The 24,894-nt window shown below is 46.6% G+C and overlaps 1 protein-coding gene across 1 annotated transcript in view; it reads right to left on the reverse strand.

Annotated features, from left to right (window-relative positions):
- Positions 1 to 24,894, reverse strand: part of CDC42BPA (CDC42 binding protein kinase alpha) — a 232,860-nt gene that overhangs the window by 98,846 nt on the left and 109,120 nt on the right. The window contains exons 5-7 of the mRNA XM_018568287.1: positions 23,668 to 23,816; positions 5,964 to 6,057; positions 827 to 1,031 (exon numbers count right to left, since the gene is read on the reverse strand). Of these exons, the coding sequence (XP_018423789.1) occupies positions 827 to 1,031; positions 5,964 to 6,057; positions 23,668 to 23,816 (448 nt within the window). The remainder of the gene's footprint in view (positions 1 to 826; positions 1,032 to 5,963; positions 6,058 to 23,667; positions 23,817 to 24,894) is intronic.

The following is a 24,894-nucleotide window of genomic DNA, read 5'->3' on the forward strand; positions in this document are numbered from 1 at the left end:
TATAAAAGAGGGGAAATAAATTAGATCATTCCGTCATTTCACCACATGCAAGTCAGAAGCAAAAATACAAAACCTTGTTGATAAGACACGCCATGAGACGGAAATATTTATTGGTTTGGGACGAGGAGGTGGCGATAGGAGTTTTGAGCGGGTCAGGCAAACTCAAGCCAACTGGGTTTGAGTCAAGCCCAGCTTCATCACTAATATGGACATTATTGGACCATACTACTCATGTAATGGTTCCACATCCCACCAGATCCCCTGCCAAGTATTACGTTGCTGCCTGTGTCCTCAATGGGGAGAATTACCCCCTAACATGTCCTAGTGGCCATTATTACAGGGGCAGAAAATGGGGACAAATGCAGGAAGAGAGGAAATCTTCCAATGGGCACACCTGTTAGAATGACAACGGGATTTCCCTCGCTATTTAGATATTTCCTCTTACTTCCTGTTGCATCCTTGGGACAGGCAGTAAATGGAAATGTCCCCAACAGGACAAAGATTGCAAAAAGATAAACCGGTTTGCATTAACAACTCACCAGCTGCCTAATCTATTAATAGCTAAACTGCACCACCCCACCAAGGTGCCTACTCACCTCTTTCCGACAAAGGTGGCCTTTCTGACATGCTCCAGAAGGATAGAGGAAGGTTTGGGGGTGTTTGGGTAATGCTTCGATATACACTTTAACATAAGATACATAAATGCGTGTCCTAACATTTTTTCAAAAGACTAAACATTACCTTTAAATGCGTTAGCCTGCCTGTAACTGAATCTAATAAACCTAAGAAATAAATAAAGCTGAAATGTGAGAAGACAAACGTATACTCACTTTGTGGTTCATGATCTTCCCATATGTCTCCACTAAGGACTCGGCATAGAATGGAGTTTCTCCATACAGCATCTCATACATACAGACTCCCAGAGACCACCAGTCACACTCCGGACCGTATTTCCCCTTCCCGTCCTCCATAGCCTGGAGGATTTCAGGAGAGATATAGTCTGGTGTTCCCACCGCCACTGAGGACTGGACCTGGAAGGAGAACAGTCGTCAATACAAAAAAAAAAAATACACTATTGATGAACAGATACATCTTGGCAGGTAGGTCAGCTGTGCTTAGTCCTGATTTCCTTCTTTTGCATTGAGTGTATTTCAAAAGCACAGACAAGGCGCAACAATCGTGCAAAAGCCACCGACTAGGCTGGTGGAATCACTGCGGACTGTGAACCTGTAGGTGCTCTGTGTGTGCAACGGCCGATGCAGTGGGAGCAAAACAAGGTGCGTTCATTCACCATGCACCATCTGCTCTGCAAAATCACTCTGGAAGATCTTAAAGTGTTTCCATCTTTCTGCGAAACTTCCTATTATAAGGCAGGGCAGTGAAATAACAAACTTTGTAAATGGTCTGCATTATTTTGTCCCTTTATATTTTAAATGCATTTTAATGTGCCAACCGGGAAAAGCTTTTCTGGGTCAGTGGAGACTAGTGATGGGCTCGGGCGTGTTCGCAGCTCCACTTGCCAAGCCTGCCAGGAAGCTGACAGCGAAGAAGCGCCAATCACAGGTAATGAGACATTTTCCCGGTCCGCAGCTGCAGAGATCGGGAAATGTCTCCGTGCCTGTGATTGGAGCTGCTGCGCTGTCAGCTTCCTGGCTGGCTCGGCACGTGAAGCTGCGAACACGCCCGAGCCCATCCTTAGTGGGGACGTGTCTACCGGATGCTTGCAATGGCTCCCAATGTGTCTACAGTCTCCATAAGGCAACAAGAAGCCACTAAATATCTCTTATTGGTATAAGCATTAGGGCCTGTGTCAACGGGCTTTTGATCACGTTAAGTAGGTTCTCCATTTTCATACAAGTACATGGGAATGCTAACCCGGCTTGAAGCAGGGCAAATGCAGGTCCCAAGAAGGTCAATTGCAAGTCAAATGCACTTGTCAATACATTCTGAATAATCTCAGAAGGCCCTTAAGACTAAGCTACAGTACACGGGCCATTTTAGTATAGCACTACTAAGAGATTTAAGGGGGAACCTTGTTGCATTTAAGGTGGATGGGCTCTTGCTGTAATGTGCAAGTATTCACAGCATACTTGTACCACATGGCATATACACTCCTTTAGCGATATGTCTGCCATTCCCCTTCTCAATCCTTCCGGGTCTGCCTCTGGGCAGCCACTGATCATGTAGCTCCTGTGCATGCATGCTGGAATTACTTTGCTCTGGCACCTGGGTCTATTCCCAGCATCTGTAAGCCAGGGGTCCACCCTGAACTGCACATGCCCGGCAGGCAGCGTACACAAAGTAAAAAAATGCTAGGAGCAAGAAGTTTTTGTGTACAGCCAAAAAAACTACACCCTCAGCCTTTTTTTGGACTTTAATTCTGTTTTAACACTGCACTGGCACTGAACCCAATAAGCTTGAGCTACACAGAAAATTTCCAGTAGCTCAATCCTGATACTTGCTACGAGTAGCAAATGACCGCTAAACAAATGGAAACATGTAGTAGCAATCAATCTCACATGATCGCACAATGCTCCATGCTACTACTATTTTCTACTTATGTAGCTTACTCCATAGGAAGACATTTGTTGTATTTGTTTAGTGATCATTTGTAAGTCCTGCTTTAGAAGCAGGATTGAGCTACTAAAAAATTTTTTTGCAGCTCTAGCATAATCAGGTCACTGGCACAAAATGGTATCTCTTAGTAGCAAGAGATTAAAATTGCTCATGTAGTTCTAGCCTTTTCGGAGCAAGATTAGTAATAAAATGAATTCGAGGGCCAGCCCAACCAAAAGTGATATTGTAGTTAAAGTTCAGCCCCCCGCCTTCTTTTTTGTCTTGGATGCTGCAAAAGTGAGACCTCCCAGCAAAAATACCCAGCTCTGTTCCAGCAGGGAGACTGGGAACCCTTCATAATGGCCACAACAGGTGGGCATATTTGGGAACTCAGCTCACCAAAAGTGTCCCTGTGAGATAAAAGAAGCTGTCAAGGGGCTTAACTCTCCAGCATCCAATCAAACACTGAAATATCTGAACCTTTAAAAAGTTGATGATTTTGGTTCCCTGCCTTACAATGGCAATTCTAATCCTAAATACTAGCAGGGTGCACTGGAACACGTGGTCATCCATGGAAGTATCCTGAGCTGCAGAAGAGTATAAGGAGACATTTGGTAGGTAAGTGAGGGTGCTGTCCAAATGTTTGGGGTTTTAAAGTGGAACTTTAACCAGGCAATGGACATCCAAATATTTAAACAAAACAGTAAAAAGGCTTTAAAATAAGCATTGACCACTGATCTCTGCAGTGACAGAGACTGTGGAGCTATTCATCTTCAATTTACAATAGATGCAGAGAAGTCCTTCAGGTTTGGTCTCGACACTCTGCTTTCTCCCATCTTCATTTGTACCTACTCTGTGTTTTAGACATGTGCGATGTGTTTCGTTCTGAATCAAAATTGGGACACATCCGAATTTCCGAATCCGAATTTCTGTTTCTGAATTTCGCTCGCCAACTAAACTGAATTGGACATGTGACTTTTCTGGCCAATCAGATGTGTTTTTCGGTTTAATGCACCCAAATGGGTGTGAACATGAATTTTCATTATAGCAACATGGGAGCCATATACAGTATATACATATAATACTAAAGCTGAGGCTCCTAGACCCGAATGGCATTCGGGAGCTCCCAAATGCCGTTCGGATCTGGGAGCCGTATACATATATTACTAAAGCTAATGCTCCCCGACCCAAATGGCATTTAGGAGCTCCTGAATGCAATTTGGAAATTCGGATCCCGAATGCCCTTTGGGTCTGGGAGCCTACTTAAACTCATCAGAAAATAACAAAATAGGAATTCGTCCGAATCTGAAACCCGAACCGAATTTCAGATCCAAATCCGAACAGAACTTTTCCGCAGCTTACATATCTACTGTGTTTACTTTAGAGATTAAAATGTTGTTACACCAACAATTCACTACTGATCTAGAGAAGAAAGTAAAAGTAAGTAGTTTTCACTGCAAACTTTGGGAATGAATTGCTCCACATTGGTTTCAGCTATGGAGGTCAGGGAATTTACTGCTTGTTAAGAATATATAAATATTTGACTGTCCACAGCACGGCCACAGGTTCACTTTAAGTCCTAATCCTCAACCACTCAAGGGACCTGTCCTCCTCCTGCTTGGGTGTCAGAGCCTTACCCCTGATTCTACAGGACTGACACCTAGTGGCGGTAGATGAAGTTGCAAGCTGGTGGGTTAAATACAATCCAAAGCAGAACTTTAAATCGTAAAAAGTTAAGGGTCAATAACACCTTGCCCATTCCCCCCACCCATTCTACCAGGCTTCTCTGGCATTTGTATATCTGACTTAACACTGGCAATACTTTAGACAATAACTTCAAGCTTGGAAACTAAGAGCGTCAAACACAAGTAGAGCACAAACGAGTGGATGTGAATTATACTAACATCAGTATTTGTGGGCACTGGACAAAAAGCCACAAGTTCCTATCAAAGTAGAACAAATATCCATTAATGGTGGAAAAGAGCTCGTTTATCATTGACAACCTAAAATACATTCCGTTACTTTAATCCAACGCAACCACTCAGTCCTCAGTCCATAAGGTATGGCCAGCACCGGTACCCAGCCGGACATCGGATATGATCATCTAAAGATACCATAACTATATCACACATATTAGTTTTCAGGCACATGTTACATAACAAGCTTGATTATTCATCAAGGACATCCTTTAAGAGCCATTTCCAAACTGGACAAACATCCATTTACAGTAACAATGTATATATTATTTGTATATTTTATGTACAATATATAGTCACTGAACATCAAAAAAACATATTGAATTGTACATGAACAATTCTGAAATCTGCATAAATGCATCAACGCATTTCACTTCTTCAGCCCCAAAGAAGCAGCCGTTGTCTATGAAACACGTCAGCATCAGTTTATGCATTTTACTATATGTAGATGCTTGTTCAGATATTTTTAATAACTTTAACTTAATATATTTCTATGACTTTTATCAGAAGGGTTGTGTAGCCTTGAAAACTGTGGCAAAAAAAGTCACAATAATGTGTACAATATACTAAAAATAGAAGGAAAGGGCATCTATGCCAATCTCTTTTTGTCTAGTTTTGGATATGGTGGGAAAGGGTTTGGACCCCTGACAAGTTTTTATTGGTTTCTGTATCCTCGCTGGGGAAATGTTATCATCTCTACTTGTCCTGAGGATCATTCTCACCGAGACAGGAAGTGAAGGGAAATAAAACCTTTTACAGATAATACCAGAACAGGAGATGAGGGAAAATCCTCCAATGGGGACACTTGTCCAAGAGGGAATTCTTGTTTTTATAACTGTCTAAGAGGGAATTTCCCCTCACTTTGGATAGATTTTCTTTTACTTCCTGCTACAGGAAGTAAAAGAAAATCTAAATCCAATCCCCGGGCCTTAGTCATGAGCTATGACCAAGGCCCAGGGTTTGGTCTGAAACGCGTAAGCTAGTTTGTGGTTTTTATGCCGAATTAAAAGTGATATTTGGAGAAGATTCCTGTCCGTTTGCTCGTGTTTTAGCATCATGGACTGACAAGGTGGAGCAAGAACCTTTGCTGTGCACCCGGGTCCCAGCAGGCAAGCTGAGTGGACGGGGGGGAGGAGGGAGGGGGAGGTCTGAGCTGGTTTCTAAATCAAATGGATTCACTAAAAACAGCATCACGCAGACTAATGAGGAGCGGGCAGCAGTGTTAGCCAAGCAGGGCTCTACTGCATTGCCCAGTGCTGCTCATCTAACACCCTGGGGAGGAGTAGAGAGCAGCGTAATGACCTCAACATTGCTCCTTCATTGTCCAATCACAAGCTGTGGTAGTTCACCTGCGGATTGCAGCTTTAAACTGCAAAAATAAAACAATCCCTGTAGATCTATGGGGACAGCTGAAAGCACGGGGTCACTTACTGTTCCATCTTCCATTAGCTTCAAGCAGGAGCCGAAATCTGCCAGCCGGATGTGTCCGTTCATGTCCAGGAGAATGTTGTCGGGTTTAATGTCCCTGGAGAGAAAAACACAAAAATAAACCAGAACTTTAAAAGGCTTAAAACGGACCGGACGCCCAATTTTTATATTTTATCAAGGGGGGGGGGTCACTAAAAGACTCTGATAGGGAAAGCGCATTACAATCTGGTTATACAATCTCTTTTCTATGCATCCATACTATGCAGTGTGACGGCTTATCTACCTGCATTCAATTTGTAGTCCCATACAAATATCTCTATATGTTCGGAGAGAAGGAGATAGTAGAATCAGATTCTAACGTGTATTGTCAGCTTTAGCTGTGCCCAAAGCTGAGCCGAATGTGCAGGAGGAGTGGCCGCCATGGAAGACGTTTTTATACAACTTTTTGGCCATGGTAACCAACCAGATCCTCTCATCATTGCAGCACAGAATGGAGGAATGAGTGAGAAGACTATTGGATGATCAGGGCAAAGTAAACGGCACTGGGAAGGATTGAGCCTGGCTGCACCGTGCACGGCATGGCTCGTACTGTCAATACAAGCCACATGGGGAACAATCTAGCAGCTATCTAGCAGTCACACGGGGTGGCATTGTAGAAAACCACACATGGTGTAGAGCCCATTCAGTGATTGTACTATTCCAGCGCTGGGATTCCTCCTTCCCCGCTGAGCCTCCCGTACAGAGCGTCGCCTATAGAAAAACCACTGGCGTCAGCAGATGTGTGGAGGGAAAACACAAAGAGACCGGCCAGGCCGAGTCCATCACAGCATAATAAGCGTCAGGCAGCTGGAAGGAGACCAATGTCAGAATTTCGGCATTTATTTAAGGCCAACTACATCCAAAACGGACTTATCAATTTTGGGTGGCACACCACATGTAATCATATCACATACGATTACATCCAGTGCAGCGGCCTTCAAATGCAGCGGCTTTCACCCGATCATTAAAGAACTCCAGGAAAACCCTTTCTTACAAAGGAGCAGTTATCCCTTGCAGTGCAGAGGTAGTACCACTGCAAGGGTTAATACATTTTTTACCTGGAGTTCTTCTTTAACTTGAACGCGTGGCTGCCAATTGTAAACAGTAGATTAGGGATACCTGCTGCATGAAATCGCAAGTTCCTGATGCAGGAACCCCTAATCGCACCTAAAATATAGGTGTGAATGGAGGCTTGGTGCCTAGATATCGCACAGTGCTTTAATGCGCCTTTAAAAAAATTGTGCTGCGATGGTCCCCACAGGACGTGACCCAGACAACACGCCCGGGACCCGCCGGTGAATTTGAACACGCGTCCCGCCACAGGGGGAATATTAGCCATTAACTTTTTTAATTAGCTGACTCAGAATTTCTTCGGTTGAGGAAAAAAAATCTCCAAGCGTTCCTACGAATGTCTCTATCTTTATTTATTTTTAATCGTTTCCTGCTACTAGTTGTGAAAACTAAAATGAGTTACAATTACCAGGCTGGTTCATAAAAAAAAGGACCTACATAGTAAATTTGTAATAACAGCTGTTCTTTGTCCAGACTGGGCATGTACGGCGGCATGTAAGCACCTTTACTTGTGAACAAAGAACTATGAAGAGTGATACTCTGCCAGTTGCATCATGAGGCATGGGAAGTGAGACTCCAGATAGGAGATTGTAATCAGGAACTATGGCAGGAACATCCAGTCATCAGAGTTCCAGAGAGATGACAGTGACTAAATCCAACTGGCTGGCATTAACCACAATCTACAAAAAGAGCGTTAGGCGGACAGGCCGTCTGAAATACTGGAACTGGCAATCAATGGCAGGAAAAAGGAATACAATTTTACAGACGTTTATGGTTTTGCACAGATTGTTTTGCGGACAACCCTAATTATCCTGTCTGAGTCCGGGTCCGTTCTCTGACCTCTGCACCGCGGACTCGGAAAAATGTTTCAGCTTCCGTAGCTTGTGCTGCCAATTCAAATACACAGAACTAATTTACTGAACTATGAAAGGGAGAGAGAGCGTTTGCTGCTAGGAGCCAATGAAAATGCAGAGATTGCTCTACAGCGGATCAGGATTTAGACACAGATGCAGTGAAGGTGGGAGAGAGGGCAGACAGGCCCTGATTCACCAAACTTCAAACAGCGCTACCTGTTGATCCTGCCAGAATTCCACCTGATCGGGGCCGATCAGGTGAATGTATCTTCTTTATTCCATATTAGACAAAACGAGCACCTAACCCTTGCAATGTGGGGTAAGCCCCTATGTTAAAGAAGAATGGAAGTGACAAGTTCCCTTTAAGGAGACATTAGGGGTCTATCAGACTGACAACCTGCTAGACAAATGTGAACAAACTCCTTGTCTCTATAGCAGCCGGGAGTCCGTTTACAGATGTAAGCATCTCCGATAATATTATCAGGTTATTTTAGCAAACCGTAAAGGGTTAAGTACAAAAACCACATGCAGTATATCTCTGCAATACATTCACATTCCCCTACGTTTTGTCTCTGCTGCAAGTCCAGAAGTATACCTCCTAATCTGGCAGCAGGCTTGTGAGTAAGCCCCTTCAGGTGTGAACGTTTTGTAGCGCGTTCTATGCTCGACGAACGCTCTACAAAACGCTCAAAAATATAAATCCCATTGTATTCAATGGTCTCGTTCCCACCTTGGCGTATTTCCGCCCGTCCCTAACGCGCTACAAAACGGCCCACGCCTGAAAAGGTACATGTACTACTTTGGGCCGTTTTGTTGTGCGTTTCCATTGGGATACAGCCAAGTAGCCTTCGGAAACGCGCGATGGTCGCGCAACTTTTTACCGCGAATCGCGACAGACGCGCATATGCAATACGCCTAGGTGTGAACGAGACCTTAGTGAGCACTTTGCAGCATTATCCCAAGCAGTGAAGTCAGTGCTGTCCTCTCTGCTCTGTAAACTACTGAACAATCCCCCCCCCTTACCTTATGGAGATGGGAAGAAGGGGGTGTTTTGTAGTCCTGCCCTTGGGTGACAACACTGCTTTTTCAAGGCTAAAAATTGCAGCCGCCACATTTAAAGAGTGGTAAGTTGCAATTTGCGTTTAAGTTTCTTGAAAAGGCAAACAATAATTATTAATAATAATCATAATACAAATAAGAAGAATCATAATAATATGATTGATTTAATGAGAAACACAATTTGGACGTTCTGCATCGTGTCTGCACGTCTATTAATCAGCACAGCGCTCCCATGGTAAAGGAGAGTCTCATTTGGCGGCTGAATTGCTTGCAGGCCTCTGTGTCACCAAGAGGATGTGACCAGATCTCTGCTGGAGGATCCAAGGGAACGGACGCCGCTTGCCGCCATCCTGCGGACTGAACACGTCACCCCATTGCAGCGTGCAAATCATAAGCCTTGACTGCGTCCCCTGAGAAAACACGGAGTGTATTTATAGCTGCCGGCACATCCAGATGGTTGGTACCAATTAACCAGAAAAGCGACTCGCTTTTGTGATTATTTACAGTGGCAGCACTTGGACGGCACATGCAGGCACGCAGAGACGCAGGGAGTCAGGGAGTCCTCTGCACAAGTTTTCTTCTTACAGCAAGATTAAACTATAACTCCGGGCAAAACAGCTGAATACACAGATAAACTACATATAAGGGAGCTGTTTTACCTGCACCTCCAGGATCCCTCTTCCTACACTGCTCAGCTCTGCACCTCCAGGATCCCTCTTCCTACACTGGTCACCTCTGCACCTCCAGGATCCCTCATCCTACACTGGTCACCTCTGCACCTCCAGGATCCCTCGTCCTACACTGCTCCGCTCTGCACCTCCAGGATCCCTCTTCCTACACTGCTCACCACTGCACCTCCAGGATCTCTCATCCTACACTGCTCACCTCTGCACCTCCAGGATCCCCCTTCCTACACTGCTCACCTCTCCACCTCCAGGATCCCTCTTCCTACCCTGCTCACCTCTGCACCTCCAGGATCTCTCTCCCTACAATGCTCACCTCTGCCCCTCCAGGATCCCCCTTCCTACACTGCTCACCTCTCCACCTCCAGGATCCCTCTTCCTACCCTGCTCACCTCTGCACCTCCAGGATCTCTCTCCCTACAATGCTCACCTCTGCCCCTCCAGGATCCCCCTTCCTACACTGCTCACCTCTCCACCTCCAGGATCCCTCTTCCTACCCTGCTCACCTCTGCACCTCCAGGATCTCTCTCCCTACAATGCTCACCTCTGCCCCTCCAGGATCCCCCTTCCTACACTGCTCACCTCTCCACCTCCAGGATCCCTCTTCCTACCCTGCTCACCTCTGCACCTCCAGGATCTCTCTCCCTACAATGCTCACCTCTGCCCCTCCAGGATCCCCCTTCCTACACTGCTCACCTCTCCACCTCCAGGATCCCTCTTCCTACCCTGCTCACCTCTGCACCTCCAGGATCTCTCTCCCTACAATGCTCACCTCTGCCCCTCCAGGATCCCCCTTCCTACACTGCTCACCTCTCCACCTCCAGGATCCCTCTTCCTACCCTGCTCACCTCTGCACCTCCAGGATCTCTCTCCCTACAATGCTCACCTCTGCCCCTCCAGGATCCCCCTTCCTACACTGCTCACCTCTCCACCTCCAGGATCCCTCTTCCTACCCTGCTCACCTCTGCACCTCCAGGATCTCTCTCCCTACAATGCTCACCTCTGCCCCTCCAGGATCCCCCTTCCTACACTGCTCACCTCTCCACCTCCAGGATCCCTCTTCCTACCCTGCTCACCTCTGCACCTCCAGGATCTCTCTCCCTACAATGCTCACCTCTGCCCCTCCAGGATCCCCCTTCCTACACTGCTCACCTCTCCACCTCCAGGATCCCTCTTCCTACCCTGCTCACCTCTGCACCTCCAGGATCTCTCTCCCTACAATGCTCACCTCTGCCCCTCCAGGATCCCCCTTCCTACACTGCTCACCTCTCCACCTCCAGGATCCCTCTTCCTACCCTGCTCACCTCTGCACCTCCAGGATCTCTCTCCCTACAATGCTCACCTCTGCCCCTCCAGGATCCCCCTTCCTACACTGCTCACCTCTCCACCTCCAGGATCCCTCTTCCTACCCTGCTCACCTCTGCACCTCCAGGATCTCTCTCCCTACAATGCTCACCTCTGCCCCTCCAGGATCCCCCTTCCTACACTGCTCACCTCTCCACCTCCAGGATCCCTCTTCCTACCCTGCTCACCTCTGCACCTCCAGGATCTCTCTCCCTACAATGCTCACCTCTGCCCCTCCAGGATCCCCCTTCCTACACTGCTCACCTCTCCACCTCCAGGATCCCTCTTCCTACCCTGCTCACCTCTGCACCTCCAGGATCTCTCTCCCTACAATGCTCACCTCTGCACCTCCAGGATCCCTCTTCCTACACTGCTCACCTCTCCACCTCCAGATTCCCCCTTCCTACACTGGTCACCCCTGCATCTCCAGGATCGCTCTTCCTACACTGCTCACATCTGCACCTCCAGGATCTCTCTCCCTACAATGCTCACCTCTGCACCTCCAGGATCCCTCTTCCTACACTGCTCACCTCTCCACCTCCAGGATCCCTCTTCCTACACTGCTCACCTCTCCACCTCCAGGATCCCTCTTCCTACACTGCTCACCTCTCCACCTCCAGGATCCCTCTTCCTACACTGCTCACCTCTCCACCTCCAGGATCCCTCTTCCTACACTGCTCACCTCTCCACCTCCAGGATCCCTCTTCCTACACTGCTCACCTCTCCACCTCCAGGATCCCTCTTCCTACACTGCTCACCTCTCCACCTCCAGGATCCCTCTTCCTACACTGCTCACCTCTCCACCTCCAGGATCCCTCTTCCTACACTGCTCACCTCTCCACCTCCAGGATCCCTCTTCCTACACTGCTCACCTCTCCACCTCCAGGATCCCTCTTCCTACACTGCTCACCTCTCCACCTCCAGGATCCCTCTTCCTACACTGCTCACCTCTCCACCTCCAGGATCCCTCTTCCTACACTGCTCACCTCTCCACCTCCAGGATCCCTCTTCCTACACTGCTCACCTCTCCACCTCCAGGATCCCTCTTCCTACACTGCTCACCTCTCCACCTCCAGGATCCCTCTTCCTACACTGCTCACCTCTCCACCTCCAGGATCCCTCTTCCTACACTGCTCACCTCTCCACCTCCAGGATCCCTCTTCCTACACTGCTCACCTCTCCACCTCCAGGATCCCTCTTCCTACACTGCTCACCTCTCCACCTCCAGGATCCCTCTTCCTACACTGCTCACCTCTCCACCTCCAGGATCCCTCTTCCTACACTGCTCACCTCTCCACCTCCAGGATCCCTCTTCCTACACTGCTCACCTCTCCACCTCCAGGATCCCTCTTCCTACACTGCTCACCTCTCCACCTCCAGGATCCCTCTTCCTACACTGCTCACCTCTCCACCTCCAGGATCCCTCTTCCTACACTGCTCACCTCTCCACCTCCAGGATCCCTCTTCCTACACTGCTCACCTCTCCACCTCCAGGATCCCTCTTCCTACACTGCTCACCTCTCCACCTCCAGGATCCCTCTTCCTACACTGCTCACCTCTCCACCTCCAGGATCCCTCTTCCTACACTGCTCACCTCTCCACCTCCAGGATCCCTCTTCCTACACTGCTCACCTCTCCACCTCCAGGATCCCTCTTCCTACACTGCTCACCTCTCCACCTCCAGGATCCCTCTTCCTACACTGCTCACCTCTCCACCTCCAGGATCCCTCTTCCTACACTGCTCACCTCTCCACCTCCAGGATCCCTCTTCCTACACTGCTCACCTCTCCACCTCCAGGATCCCTCTTCCTACACTGCTCACCTCTCCACCTCCAGGATCCCTCTTCCTACACTGCTCACCTCTCCACCTCCAGGATCCCTCTTCCTACACTGCTCACCTCTCCACCTCCAGGATCCCTCTTCCTACACTGCTCACCTCTCCACCTCCAGGATCCCTCTTCCTACACTGCTCACCTCTCCACCTCCAGGATCCCTCTTCCTACACTGCTCACCTCTGCACCTCCAGGATCCCTCTTCCTACACTGCTCACCTCTGCAGCTCTGCATCCCTCTTCCCATTCTGCTTACATCAGCACCCCCTGCAACCCTCTTCCCATTCTGCTTACATCAGCACCCCCTGCAACCCTCTTCCTGCACTGCTCAACTCTGTATGAAGAGGGATGCGGAGGGTGAAGAATTTAACAGTGACGGAAGAGGATGGCAGGTCGCCACCCTCTACCAACACTATTAACTTCTTCACACTTTTCAATCCTTCTTCTTACACGGTTCAGCCCCATCCCCCCCCCACCCCCAACTTTCTTCTAAACTGCTCACCCCATGGCAGGACTCCAGTTCCTGCCAACAGAGACACCAAGGACTGTGGATGGTACAGGGGTGAAGCCTTAGCACAAGCAGACGGGGCCCTGATTGGCTTGCCCAGCAGACGGTCCCACCCACTCACCATGCTAACTAGTTATTGGACAGGCTCCTCTCCTCCTTCCCTTTTCCTTTTAGGTTGAAAGTATGTCATGTAATACTGCATTTTAGTCCCTAGATGGTGGCGAGGAGCATAGGAAATATGTGTATTTTCTATGCTCCGCAGCGCCATCTAGTGCCCAAATGCATTTTTACATTACATACATTCAACCTGAAAAGAAAATGGATGTAAGAATGTATGTTTTTGAGTCTATTTTCACAGAACGAACATTCAGAAGAATCCATAGGCCGAATGGCTCTGTAAATTGATTGTAAATAAACCCCTACTGCACAAATGAAACACATCAGCCAGGAAAAGAGGAGTTTGTAAGTCTACTGCTAATGTCTCCCTGTCCACTCCAAGAGCCATGTCAGATGTGCAACCCAGCAACAACTCACCAGTGACAGGATCCCTAACAGAACACTGACCTTTTGATATGGATCTGCTGCCTCCCTGTCAGGGTTAGGGAGAGGATGCTCCATTGCAGCTCCGTCACTAGTGAATGTGTCAGCCCATTGAGGAAGTGACACATAATAGGTAAAATAGTATCCTCACCTCACTGACTGCGCACCTGATATAGCCCTATAGCACATGCACTGCAGGGGTGGGCAACTCCGGCCCTCCAGCTCTGCTTTAACTACAAACCGCAACATGCCTCTGGAAGTCATGCCTCTGTCAGTCTTGTAATGCCTCATTGGACTCGTAGTTCCACAACAGCTGGAGGGCCGGAGTTGCCCACTCCTGCTTGTACTGGAATGCACCTATTTAAAGGCACAGTGCTGGCATGACAGTAAGAAGAACAGATTATCAGGAAGCATGGCTCCGTGGCCGCGGGCCTGAGATTAAAAACTAAAGGCTGCAACCAGGCCAGCTAATTCGAGTCAAAGCTTTAAGAGTGGTCTGGCACGGTGTATTAGCGGCCGCTGGAGGCATGACCACGGTAAGCTCCTTAGGAATGTGGGCTCCATCTGTCGGTGCCATCTGTCACAAAGTTATACTAGAAAAGGTCCAGTCAGAATCTGAAACATTTTCAGCTGTTCCTCGTTAACTACCTGACGTTTCCTCCGCTCCCTCCGCAGCGGGCGCCACTCATACCCTCGCTTCCCAGGAAAAGGTACAAGGGAATCAGGAAATCGTTCTATATATGTATCTTATTCATCAGCGAAGACCCCGCAGACCACTTGTCATGCGGGTTTAAACGGGTCACTTTATATTACATAGAAGGGGCAGAGGTCACCGCGGGACAAGCTGTCCAATAAGCCAACCCCGACTCAAGCAAAAAGGATGAGAGAAGTCAAATGTAATTACAATGAAAGGAAACAAATGTAATCCACAAGTTTTTTTATCCAGCATAGGTACCAAGACCCTTTGCCACCCACGCACCTCAGGGAACCAGGACCACACGTCGCGTTCATGCATGTTTCTTTTCCCAGGTCAGCTATAAGACTGAAGGGAAGGCCGGAGTTCATACATAAGACTGAAGGGAAGGCCGGAGTTCATACATAAGACTGAAGGGAAGGCCGGAGTTCATACATAAGACTGAAGGGAAGGCCGGAGTTCATATATAAGACTGAAGGGAAGGTCAGAGTTCATATATAAGACTGAAGGGAAGGCCGGAGGTCAGATATAAGACTGAAAGGAAGGCCGGAGTTCATATATAAGACTGAAAGGAAGGCCGGAGTTCATATATAAGACTGAAGGGAAAGCCGGAGGTCACATATAACACTGAAGGGAATGCCGGAGGTCAGATATAAGACTGAAGGGAATGCTGGAGTTCATATATAAGACTGAAGAGAAGGCCGGAGTTCATATAAAAGACTGAAGGGAAGGCCGGAGTTCATACATAAGACTGAAGGGAAGGCCAGAGTTCATACATAAGACTGAAGGGAAGGCCGGAGTTCATACATAAGACTGAAGGGAAGGTCAGAGTTCATATATAAGACTGAAGGGAAGGCCGGAGGTCAGATATAAGACTGAAAGGAAGGCCGGAGTTCATATATAAGACTGAAGGGAAGGCCGGAGTTCATATATAAGACTGAAAGGAAGGCCGGAGTTCATATATAAGACTGAAGGGAAAGCCGGAGGTCACATATAAGACTGAAGGGAAAGCCGAAGGTCACATATAAGACTGAAGGGAAGGCTGGAATTCATACATAAGACTGAAGGGAAGGCCGGAGTTCATATATAAGACTGAAAGGAAGGCCGGAGTTCATATATAAGACTGAAGGGAAAGCCGGAGGTCACATATAAGACTGAAGGGAAAGCCGAAGGTCACATATAAGACTGAAGGGAAGGCTGGAATTCATACATAAGACTGAAGGGAAGGCCGGAGTTCATATATAAGACTGAAAGGAAGGCCGGAGTTCATATATAAGACTGAAGGGAAAGCCGGAGGTCACATATAAGACTGAAGGGAAAGCCGAAGGTCACATATAAGACTGAAGGGAAGGCTGGAATTCATACATAAGACTGAAGGGAAGGCCGGAGTTCATATATAAGACTGAAAGGAAGGCCGGAGTTCATATATAAGACTGAAGGGAAAGCCGGAGGTCACATATAAGACTGAAGGGAAAGCCGAAGGTCACATATAAGACTGAAGGGAAGGCTGGAATTCATACATAAGACTGAAGGGAAGGCCGGAGTTCATATATAAGACTGAAAGGAAGGCCGGAGTTCATATATAAGACTGAAGGGAAAGCCGGAGGTCACATATAAGACTGAAGGGAAAGCCGAAGGTCACATATAAGACTGAAGGGAAGGCTGGAATTCATACATAAGACTGAAGGGAAGGCCGGAGTTCATATATAAGACTGAAAGGAAGGCCGGAGTTCATATATAAGACTGAAGGGAAAGCCGGAGGTCACATATAAGACTGAAGGGAAAGCCGAAGGTCACATATAAGACTGAAGGGAAGGCTGGAATTCATACATAAGACTGAAGGGAAGGCCGGAGTTCATATATAAGACTGAAAGGAAGGCCGGAGTTCATATATAAGACTGAAGGGAAAGCCGGAGGTCACATATAAGACTGAAGGGAAAGCCGAAGGTCACATATAAGACTGAAGGGAAGGCTGGAATTCATACATAAGACTGAAGGGAAGGCCGGAGTTCATATATAAGACTGAAAGGAAGGCCGGAGTTCATATATAAGACTGAAGGGAAAGCCGGAGGTCACATATAAGACTGAAGGGAAAGCCGAAGGTCACATATAAGACTGAAGGGAAGGCTGGAATTCATACATAAGACTGAAGGGAAGGCCGGAGTTCATATATAAGACTGAAAGGAAGGCCGGAGTTCATATATAAGACTGAAGGGAAAGCCGGAGGTCACATATAAGACTGAAGGGAAAGCCGAAGGTCACATATAAGACTGAAGGGAAGGCTGGAATTCATACATAAGACTGAAGGGAAGGCCGGAGTTCATATATAAGACTGAAAGGAAGGCCGGAGTTCATATATAAGACTGAAGGGAAGGCCGGAGGTCAGATATAAGACTGAAGGGAAGGCCGGAGGTCAGATATAAGACTGAAGGGAAGGCCGGAGTTCATATACAAGACTGAAGGGAAGGCCGGAGGTCACATATAAGACTGAAGGGAATGCTGGCGTTCATATATAAGACTGAAGGGAAGGCCGGAGGTCAGATATAAGACTGAAGGGAAGGCCGGAGTCCATACATAAGACTGAACGGAAGGCTGAAGTTCATATATAAGACTGAAGGGAAGGCCGGAGGTCACATATAAGACTGAAGGGAAGGCTGGAGTTCATATATAAGACTGAAGGGAAGGCCGGAGTCCAGCTTTAAACTCCAGATCCTCCCTGCTACAGACAGTAATAATGACATTACATTCGGTTCAGAGCTTGCCAATGAATCAGAAAACGTCAGGTAATTAGACAATAATGAGCGATTTTATGAAAACCACAATCACTATCTGTGAAAGGGGAAAGACGTAATGAGCACCGAAGGATGGAAACAACTGGGAGAGAAAACCGTTAATTAACAGCCTTTCATTAATAAAGCGAATTCCTGACGTCCAGTAAAACGGCTGACATCATGCTCCTGGACCGAGCGTCTGTAAAGTCTTACAATTGAATCACCGAGATGGCACTGACAAGACGAGGGGCCGAGGCTTTAAAAGCGCTTAACAACCCAATAAAACTCGGCACAGACCGCCATATTCGTTATTAACATTGATGAAAAAAAACGTAAGCGCGGCTCAGATCTCTATCTTACCGAAAATTACGCCCCCTGGTCCCTTCAACTTAAAGGGGAAGTACAGCGTATATTCAGTAAGCTCAAATTTGGAATAATTAAGATTTTCTATGGTTACACTATAACACAGGAGAACTGCTGATATGCCAGAAATGCACAACGCACAGGTTTTTTTGGGGGTTTTTTGAGTGGTGTCAGCCCTGAACAATGTAACTTGCTATACCACTCAACCACTCCCATCTCTACAACATAAAGTCTGCCTACTCTGTAATCCAAGACAAGAACTAGGAGGGCTCTTTGAGACAACATAGGAAGTGTGCAGAGGACTCAGCGCAGGATCTGACGAGATCAACAGGTTTTTGTGGTTTTTTGTTTTACATATACAATTTTTTTTTACTTATACAAATATAAAAAACTGTTATATTTAAAGGATACGTTTACCTTTATGATCATGTTACACCCGTATTCATGGTATGATATGATCAAATCACAACCCCCACCAGCCACTTCATAATCATGGGGTTCTTCTCCCCGCAAGTTGGTGGTGGGTTTTTTTTTTGCATGGCGCGGCCCACACACCCATGTCACCCATTCACAGATCCTCTAACAAGATCCCATTGACCACTGCAGCAGAGGGACCTGTCGTTCTCAATGGAATACAAGTGCGATGTCAACGCACTTGTAGTCCCATTCATTCTTCTCTTCCATTGTTACTGAATGTCCATATCTCAGTGCAGGCATGGATGGCAGGAAGCGTCTGCAGGAGCCAGAGCATTGCACATGCGATCCACTGATTGCGGCTGCAATGCTTTACTGGCTTCTATGTCCATTTTCTGTGAAAGTCGGCATTTATTTTTTTTAAAGGGTGGCATTTTCCTTTAACAGACCAAAAGAGAGCAAATAGAAGACGTTCATTGTCAGGGTTTACATAAGCTTTAAGTAGGCAATTTATATGTTTAGCCAAAAAAACTAAAATGTTACCAGCAGCATAAATGGACACAGCACGCCATATGACCAAATACGACGTACAGACATCCGACGTATGAGAAAAGGTCTAAAAATGAATACAAAATCCCAAAACTCTTCAGAATGATTTGGAAAGTGTAGAAGCTGGAAAAAGGAACAGCGGGTTAACAGTGGAGTTCTCCTTTAATTCACATGTAACCAATAATGAGAACATTTATATTGAGGTTGAAAGCTGGCGGTCAGGCCTCTGGGGTCATAAAATCTCTTAATCAGCCATATTGGGACGGATTTATGTTTCCATCAATAACGCTTGTGTTCAATAGGTGTAACGTCTGCTGATAAGTGGATTGCAATTGGTTCTAATGAGTGGCACCTATTACTACGATATGCGCCAATTTTCTGGTACGGACAAGATACTAGATCACAGATAAACTCCTACACGCCTGTGTCCATTATTATTATGTCATTATGCTGTGTCCATACCCTTCACCATCACCTTTCTCTGCTGATACTGTAAATATATGGCTGGGGCAGTGAGTTAAAATTCAAGGAGATAGGGTGACTAAGGGTGACTAAAATTTTCATCGAGAAGAGGTCAGAATCGCGGTCCGGACAGAATGGTCCACTCAGTCCACATCCGTACCGCAGTCCGCCATTTAGACAGCATTCACACCAGCAGCTGCACTACAAGGCACAGCTGCTGGCGTGTGTTCCCAGGCACAAAATACTGAACAAAAACTAAACAGCGCAATGCTCTAGGTTTGGCAAATCAGCACTGTTTATTTATTTATTTATTTTTGTTAGACCTCCTCTCCTAATTTACATACACGTGCATGCCTTATGTGCACGTGTTCATTCAAATTAGTTGGAGGGAGAAGCAGGGTTGGTTTAAAGGGTAAGTTCACTTTAGGTGCATTTGGGAAAATGGATTTACCCTTCCAACCTGCCCCCCCATACTATATTTACCTTTCGGTGAATGCTCCTTGCCCGTACCCCTTACTGCCTTGTAGCACAGTCCTGCACTATGGTTTTTTAAATTTCGCTGCACATATTAGTCAGCGCAGTTAACTGACTGCGCTGACCAATGAGAAGCATTTCTTAACAAGAAGTCTGATGTCTCCCCTGCCCTCCAAGGATTGTGCTTCATCCTCCGTTTACCCAGAACTTCAGCCAGGTTTTGACAGCTCTAAAGCAGAAAGCACTGAGAGGACAGTGCTCCTGGTTTTATATATCGCAGAACAGATCAGGGAACAGACGTCCTTGGTCTGCTCCGGCTATCCACCCTAATGCCCTCTGTCATGGTTATTGGCCCCCAAGAGGAGCGGGAGACCCTGAAAACAATAGTAGGGGGGAACAAGGCCTGGTAGAGCAGGATTAGCTGTACCTCCGTAGGCGGCCGTGCCTGATGTCACTGGTTGCTAGGAGGCCAGCAGTCCTAGCAACCAATGACTGAAGTGGAGGGGGACCCGCACTGGGTTATGGCTGGCAGTGTATGCACTAACCTTAGAGGCCGATGTATCCACTGTCAGGCAGCCATAACCCAGTTGCAGGTCAGCGATCGTGGTCTGGACATAACTGCCACACTTTGATATTCTCAAAGAAAGCTGATATGTTGCAAAAGTATTAATATTACCAGAGAGTGCTGTGTATATTGGGTTACCAACATTATGTGATGCCACCTTGACCACATCTCTCTACCAGAAGGGAGGTATCAAAAATGGAAGACCTGAGAGGCAAATGTCAGATCACTCTTGAGAAGTAAACTTCCAACCACTGGAATCCATCAATATGACAGGAATGTTGACTCCACCAAAAAAAAATGGAATTTCACTGTACCCTCATGGGAGGAAGGCTTTACTATGCGATGGATGCTGTTGGAGGTTTTTTTTTTTACTCCTATAGTCCCTCCCCACCATAACCTCTATGGTTATAACCGGGGGTATGCAACTTTGCCACTCCAGCTGTTGTGGAACTACAAGTCTCATTAGGCACTTGAAAACTCTGACAGCCAAGACCCCAGAGGCATGATGGGATTTGTACCCATCGCCGCAGCTTGAGTGCCGAGGTTGCCCACACCTGGGTTCTAAAGTCTTATTGGGTCCCAAGCCCTACTCCAACAGGAGTAATGGTTTTGATACATTGCACCAAAAACCTCAAACAGTTGTATGCAGAATAAATGGCTCTATGATATTTATATTGAGCTATATGTGCACAATATACCAGCAGGTCTGGATGTGTACATGGCCAATGGAGTGTAAAGAAATGATTTGCAGGGCCCCGTCCACTGTCCCGAAATGAGGAATAATCCTCCTAGTTCTGGGATATGTGACTGTATGAGACACGTGAATCCCTCCTTTTCTAGGAAGGCTTTACTGTGCTACTTCAACCTCACAAACTGGTTTTCCTCCTTTTTATTTCATAACCTGTATCATCAGGAGAATGACAGCTGGGACTCGGCCGTGCTGGGCACCAACTTTCCAGTAATTTATACATCTCGTCCATTACTCTTAACATATGTGACGTTCGGCAAGCTGTCGACGTTTCCCTTTTCATTGGGACGCATGACCAATAATTATTATTCCATATAGAGCTTTCACAATCCTCCAAAGATTACTAGCTGCCATTCAGGTTATAGCCAACCATAAAAGAAATCCCACGGAACGATTAAATGGCTTCATATGTTTGGAGCCTGCCGTCTCCGTGTTGGAGAGACGAAGGGGGGAGTATCTGGGAAACGTATCATTCTGAGTAGGATGAGAGGCCAAAATAACTCAATAATACAGTATTCTAATGAAAAAATAAAGGAGGAGGTAGAGCAGCCAAGCCATGGAGCGGATTCCTGTAAGGTCACTGTCCAAAGGGGATTACCATGGTAACACAGGCTATAAACAATACAGCGCCCCCATCCCATTCATACAGACAGAGGGTGGAGAGCATATGATTAGCTTTTATTTATCTACCACTCAGCTTCTCACCTTGTGACTTGCTGCAAAGTAACATTTTTGCAGTCTGAACACTGGGGGAGAGGAGAATGAGGAAATGCTTCCTACTGCATGCAGCAGACTGATGACATCATCTCAGCCTAGGCAAAGTCACTTGATGGGAGGTCAAGGAAGGCGGAATTTCCTGAAAATTTTTACTGATGCTGCATATTGTGGCATGTCTGGAATGTACTTGCTTGTAAGTTTACTGATAGGTTTAAAGTGAGGGTCTAAAGTGAGGGTCTAATTCGGCTGGGATAGATTTAGGCCTCATTCACATGAGAAAAGGCAAGCAGTACAGCTCCGTGCTGCGTGCACGGCCGTATCGGGCAGCTTCCGGGAAGGACAGGTGCTGCGTGTGAGTAGTACGCAACCTGTGTCCTTCTCTATGGGAGTACGCAGCCCTACGCTCACCCCAAGTGCAGGTCTGTACGGGTGTCCCGGCTCGGACGCAGTCAGGAACCATTCTGTCAGCGTACGAGTACAGACACCCGCCCCCGCACGGACGTGCAGGGCGGGTGAGCGTAGGCCAACGTACGGCCGCAATGTCCCATGGAGAAGGACAGGGGCTGCGTACCAACCACACGCAGCACCTGTCCTTCCCGGGAGCTGCCTGATACGGCCATGCACACAGCACGGGGCTGTACGTGCCGGCCTTTTCTCATATGAATGAGGCCTTAGGGATGACATTAAGAGTTAAGGGTTAAATTTAGAGTAAATTTAGGTAAAGTTTAGGGCCTCATGCAAATTGGTTCCTGCCACCTAGCGCCCATAGTTGCTAGGACACAGGCGGCTCTTGCAAAGCCACCCAGCGTCCTTCATTTCTAGGACACAAGGGGCTCTTGATGAGCTGCCTGGCATCCTTGCTTGCTAAGACACAGACGGCTCTTATACTCCAATGCAGTGGTATTGCACTGTTTGCACGTAAACAAAGATGTACATGCGTGCAGCATAAAATACGGTCCCATGCACTGGACCTTGGCGCAGAAAAGAACTGACCTTCTTTGAACTATTATAAATTTACCGCGTATTCTAAAGACATGTCCAAAGATACAATATCCAGATCAACCGTAACTTGGCAAGATTGTTAATTCCTCCAAAGAAGAAAAAATTAATATTGGCGCAGCTACATCACCCTATCTATTCCTGCAAATTACAATCCAGCGCAGTCTCCTTCAAACAAACCTGCAAAAAACACAAATTCCAAACAAGTCGGCATGGCTCCTGTGTCCCTTTCCTAGTGTTTATCATTAAATACATGAATGATTATGAGGTTATTCCTCCCACACCAGCAGGAAATCAGTATAGTCAATGCAGTGGTGGGTTTTAGGACATTAGAACATTTCATGCTGTGGGACTGAGGGGGATTTAAGGTTGTAGATGACAACAAGGTAGGCAATTAACCATGTAATCTTCCTAAGGTTGATCTGAACATATACAGTGAAGATCTACCGTCTTACAGGGAACATCTAGAAATGCCAATAGGCCCTAATCACTACCCTGAAAGATGCACAGTGTCTTGACTTCCTCCTGAAAAATAGCAGTGAACTTCCGGTGTTTGGAGCCTCATAGCTGGATATCTGTGGGATCATCTAAGGCACTGCTGTTTCTGACTGCTAGTCCCACCAGTTTGGTGATGTCACTTCTCTGCTGTTCACTGTTTTCCTTGCTTGAGAGAAAGCTGTACCTGGGGACCTGCAGTGCAAGAACCTCCCTGCTTAGATTATCCTGTGCTTCCTCCACCTCTCCTGCTTCTTCATCAGTCATCAGAAGGGTAGTTATGACAAGCAAGCAAAGCCTTTCCTATACCACAAAGTCCATCTCTACACAGAGATGCCGGCAGGACAAGGCATGATGGGGAAAAGATCAGCTGCAGGGAGCCTACAGGCAATTCTGGTGACTTTGTCCTCTTGCTGCATAACAAATACTTATAATACAAATACATGACTAAGTAGTAACATCAGCACTTCTTTATTTCCTCAGAACAAATACAGTATATGTTGGAACAGCCCATTAAAACCACTTACCTGTGGACATAGTGCAGCTGGTGAACAGAGTCGATGGCCATGACCATCTCAGCCAGGTAGAAACGAGCCATGTCCTCTGGAAGTCGGTCTTCAAATTTACTGAGAAGAGTGAGGAGGTCTCCACCAACATAGTAATCCATAACCAGGTACTGTGAAGGGGAAGGTAAGGAGGAATACACAGACATAGGTAAGGAGGAATACAGAGATGTAGGTGTAGCTATGACATCAGGCAACAAGTAAAACCACTCTGTGTATTCTCTGTGCAATCCACAAAACCATTGTGCTGAAGTCAGGAAACATCATGACTGCTGGTCAATTTTATTTTATTTGTACACAATTGTGTACAAATAATTGTGTACAATTGTGTACAAATACTATTGTATTTCAATAGTCTTGTTGGGATGCATGCAAAAGGAGTAACAGAGGATATGAAATACCTAAAGCAGAACCCCAGCTTTTACTGTAATACTCAGCTTCAATCTTAAAATGTACCTTGCATTACTACAGCTAGATGTCCTCCGTCTTATGTCCAGCATCAATCAACCCACTGCCTCTGAGCCCAGACTGTCCCAGTCCCACCCCCAGCCTGTGATGGCACAGTGAAAGGAGAACCAGCACAGTGATGAGCTTATCTCTCTGTTAATCTGTCCTATCTACTTGTCATGTGCACTGATGGGCTCCTTGTACTGCTTCCTCCTCTCACACGCCTACCCCTACTAAGAGGCTGACACCAGGTCATATTCAGCCTGATAAGCACATCTCTCTGCCACTCTGCTCTCTCGTCCTATCAACATGCTCCCTGCCCTGCAGCATACCTTATTGGCTCCTTGTGCGGTTACACCCTCTCCCAGTGTGAGCTCTGCTGTACAGAGACTGCAAGAGGCTGATGCCAAGTCAAACTCAGGTACTTGCACTTCTTGCATTTAAAAAAAAACACATATTTAATGTATTAAGGAACTGAATGAATTAATAGTATTAATTATATAATTCTATTAATTCCTATTATTATAATAGTAATATAATACATATTATTAATATAATTTAAAAATAATGAATGGATGAATTAATTAAATGTATTAATGAATGCAGAACTGCATGATCCGTGTCTTCTATACCTGCCATAAGTTCACCTTTAAGGGGTATGTCCCCCTAAAACTTTTCCTTAATGGTAGGACAGATTGGTGAAAGTTCAAAACCCAAGTCGTGTTTTTACTGCGACCCGGGACT

Source organism: Nanorana parkeri, unplaced genomic scaffold (assembly GCF_000935625.1).
Source record: "Nanorana parkeri isolate BGI_ZX_2015 unplaced genomic scaffold, ASM93562v1 scaffold31, whole genome shotgun sequence".
NCBI lineage: Eukaryota > Metazoa > Chordata > Amphibia > Anura > Dicroglossidae > Nanorana > Nanorana parkeri.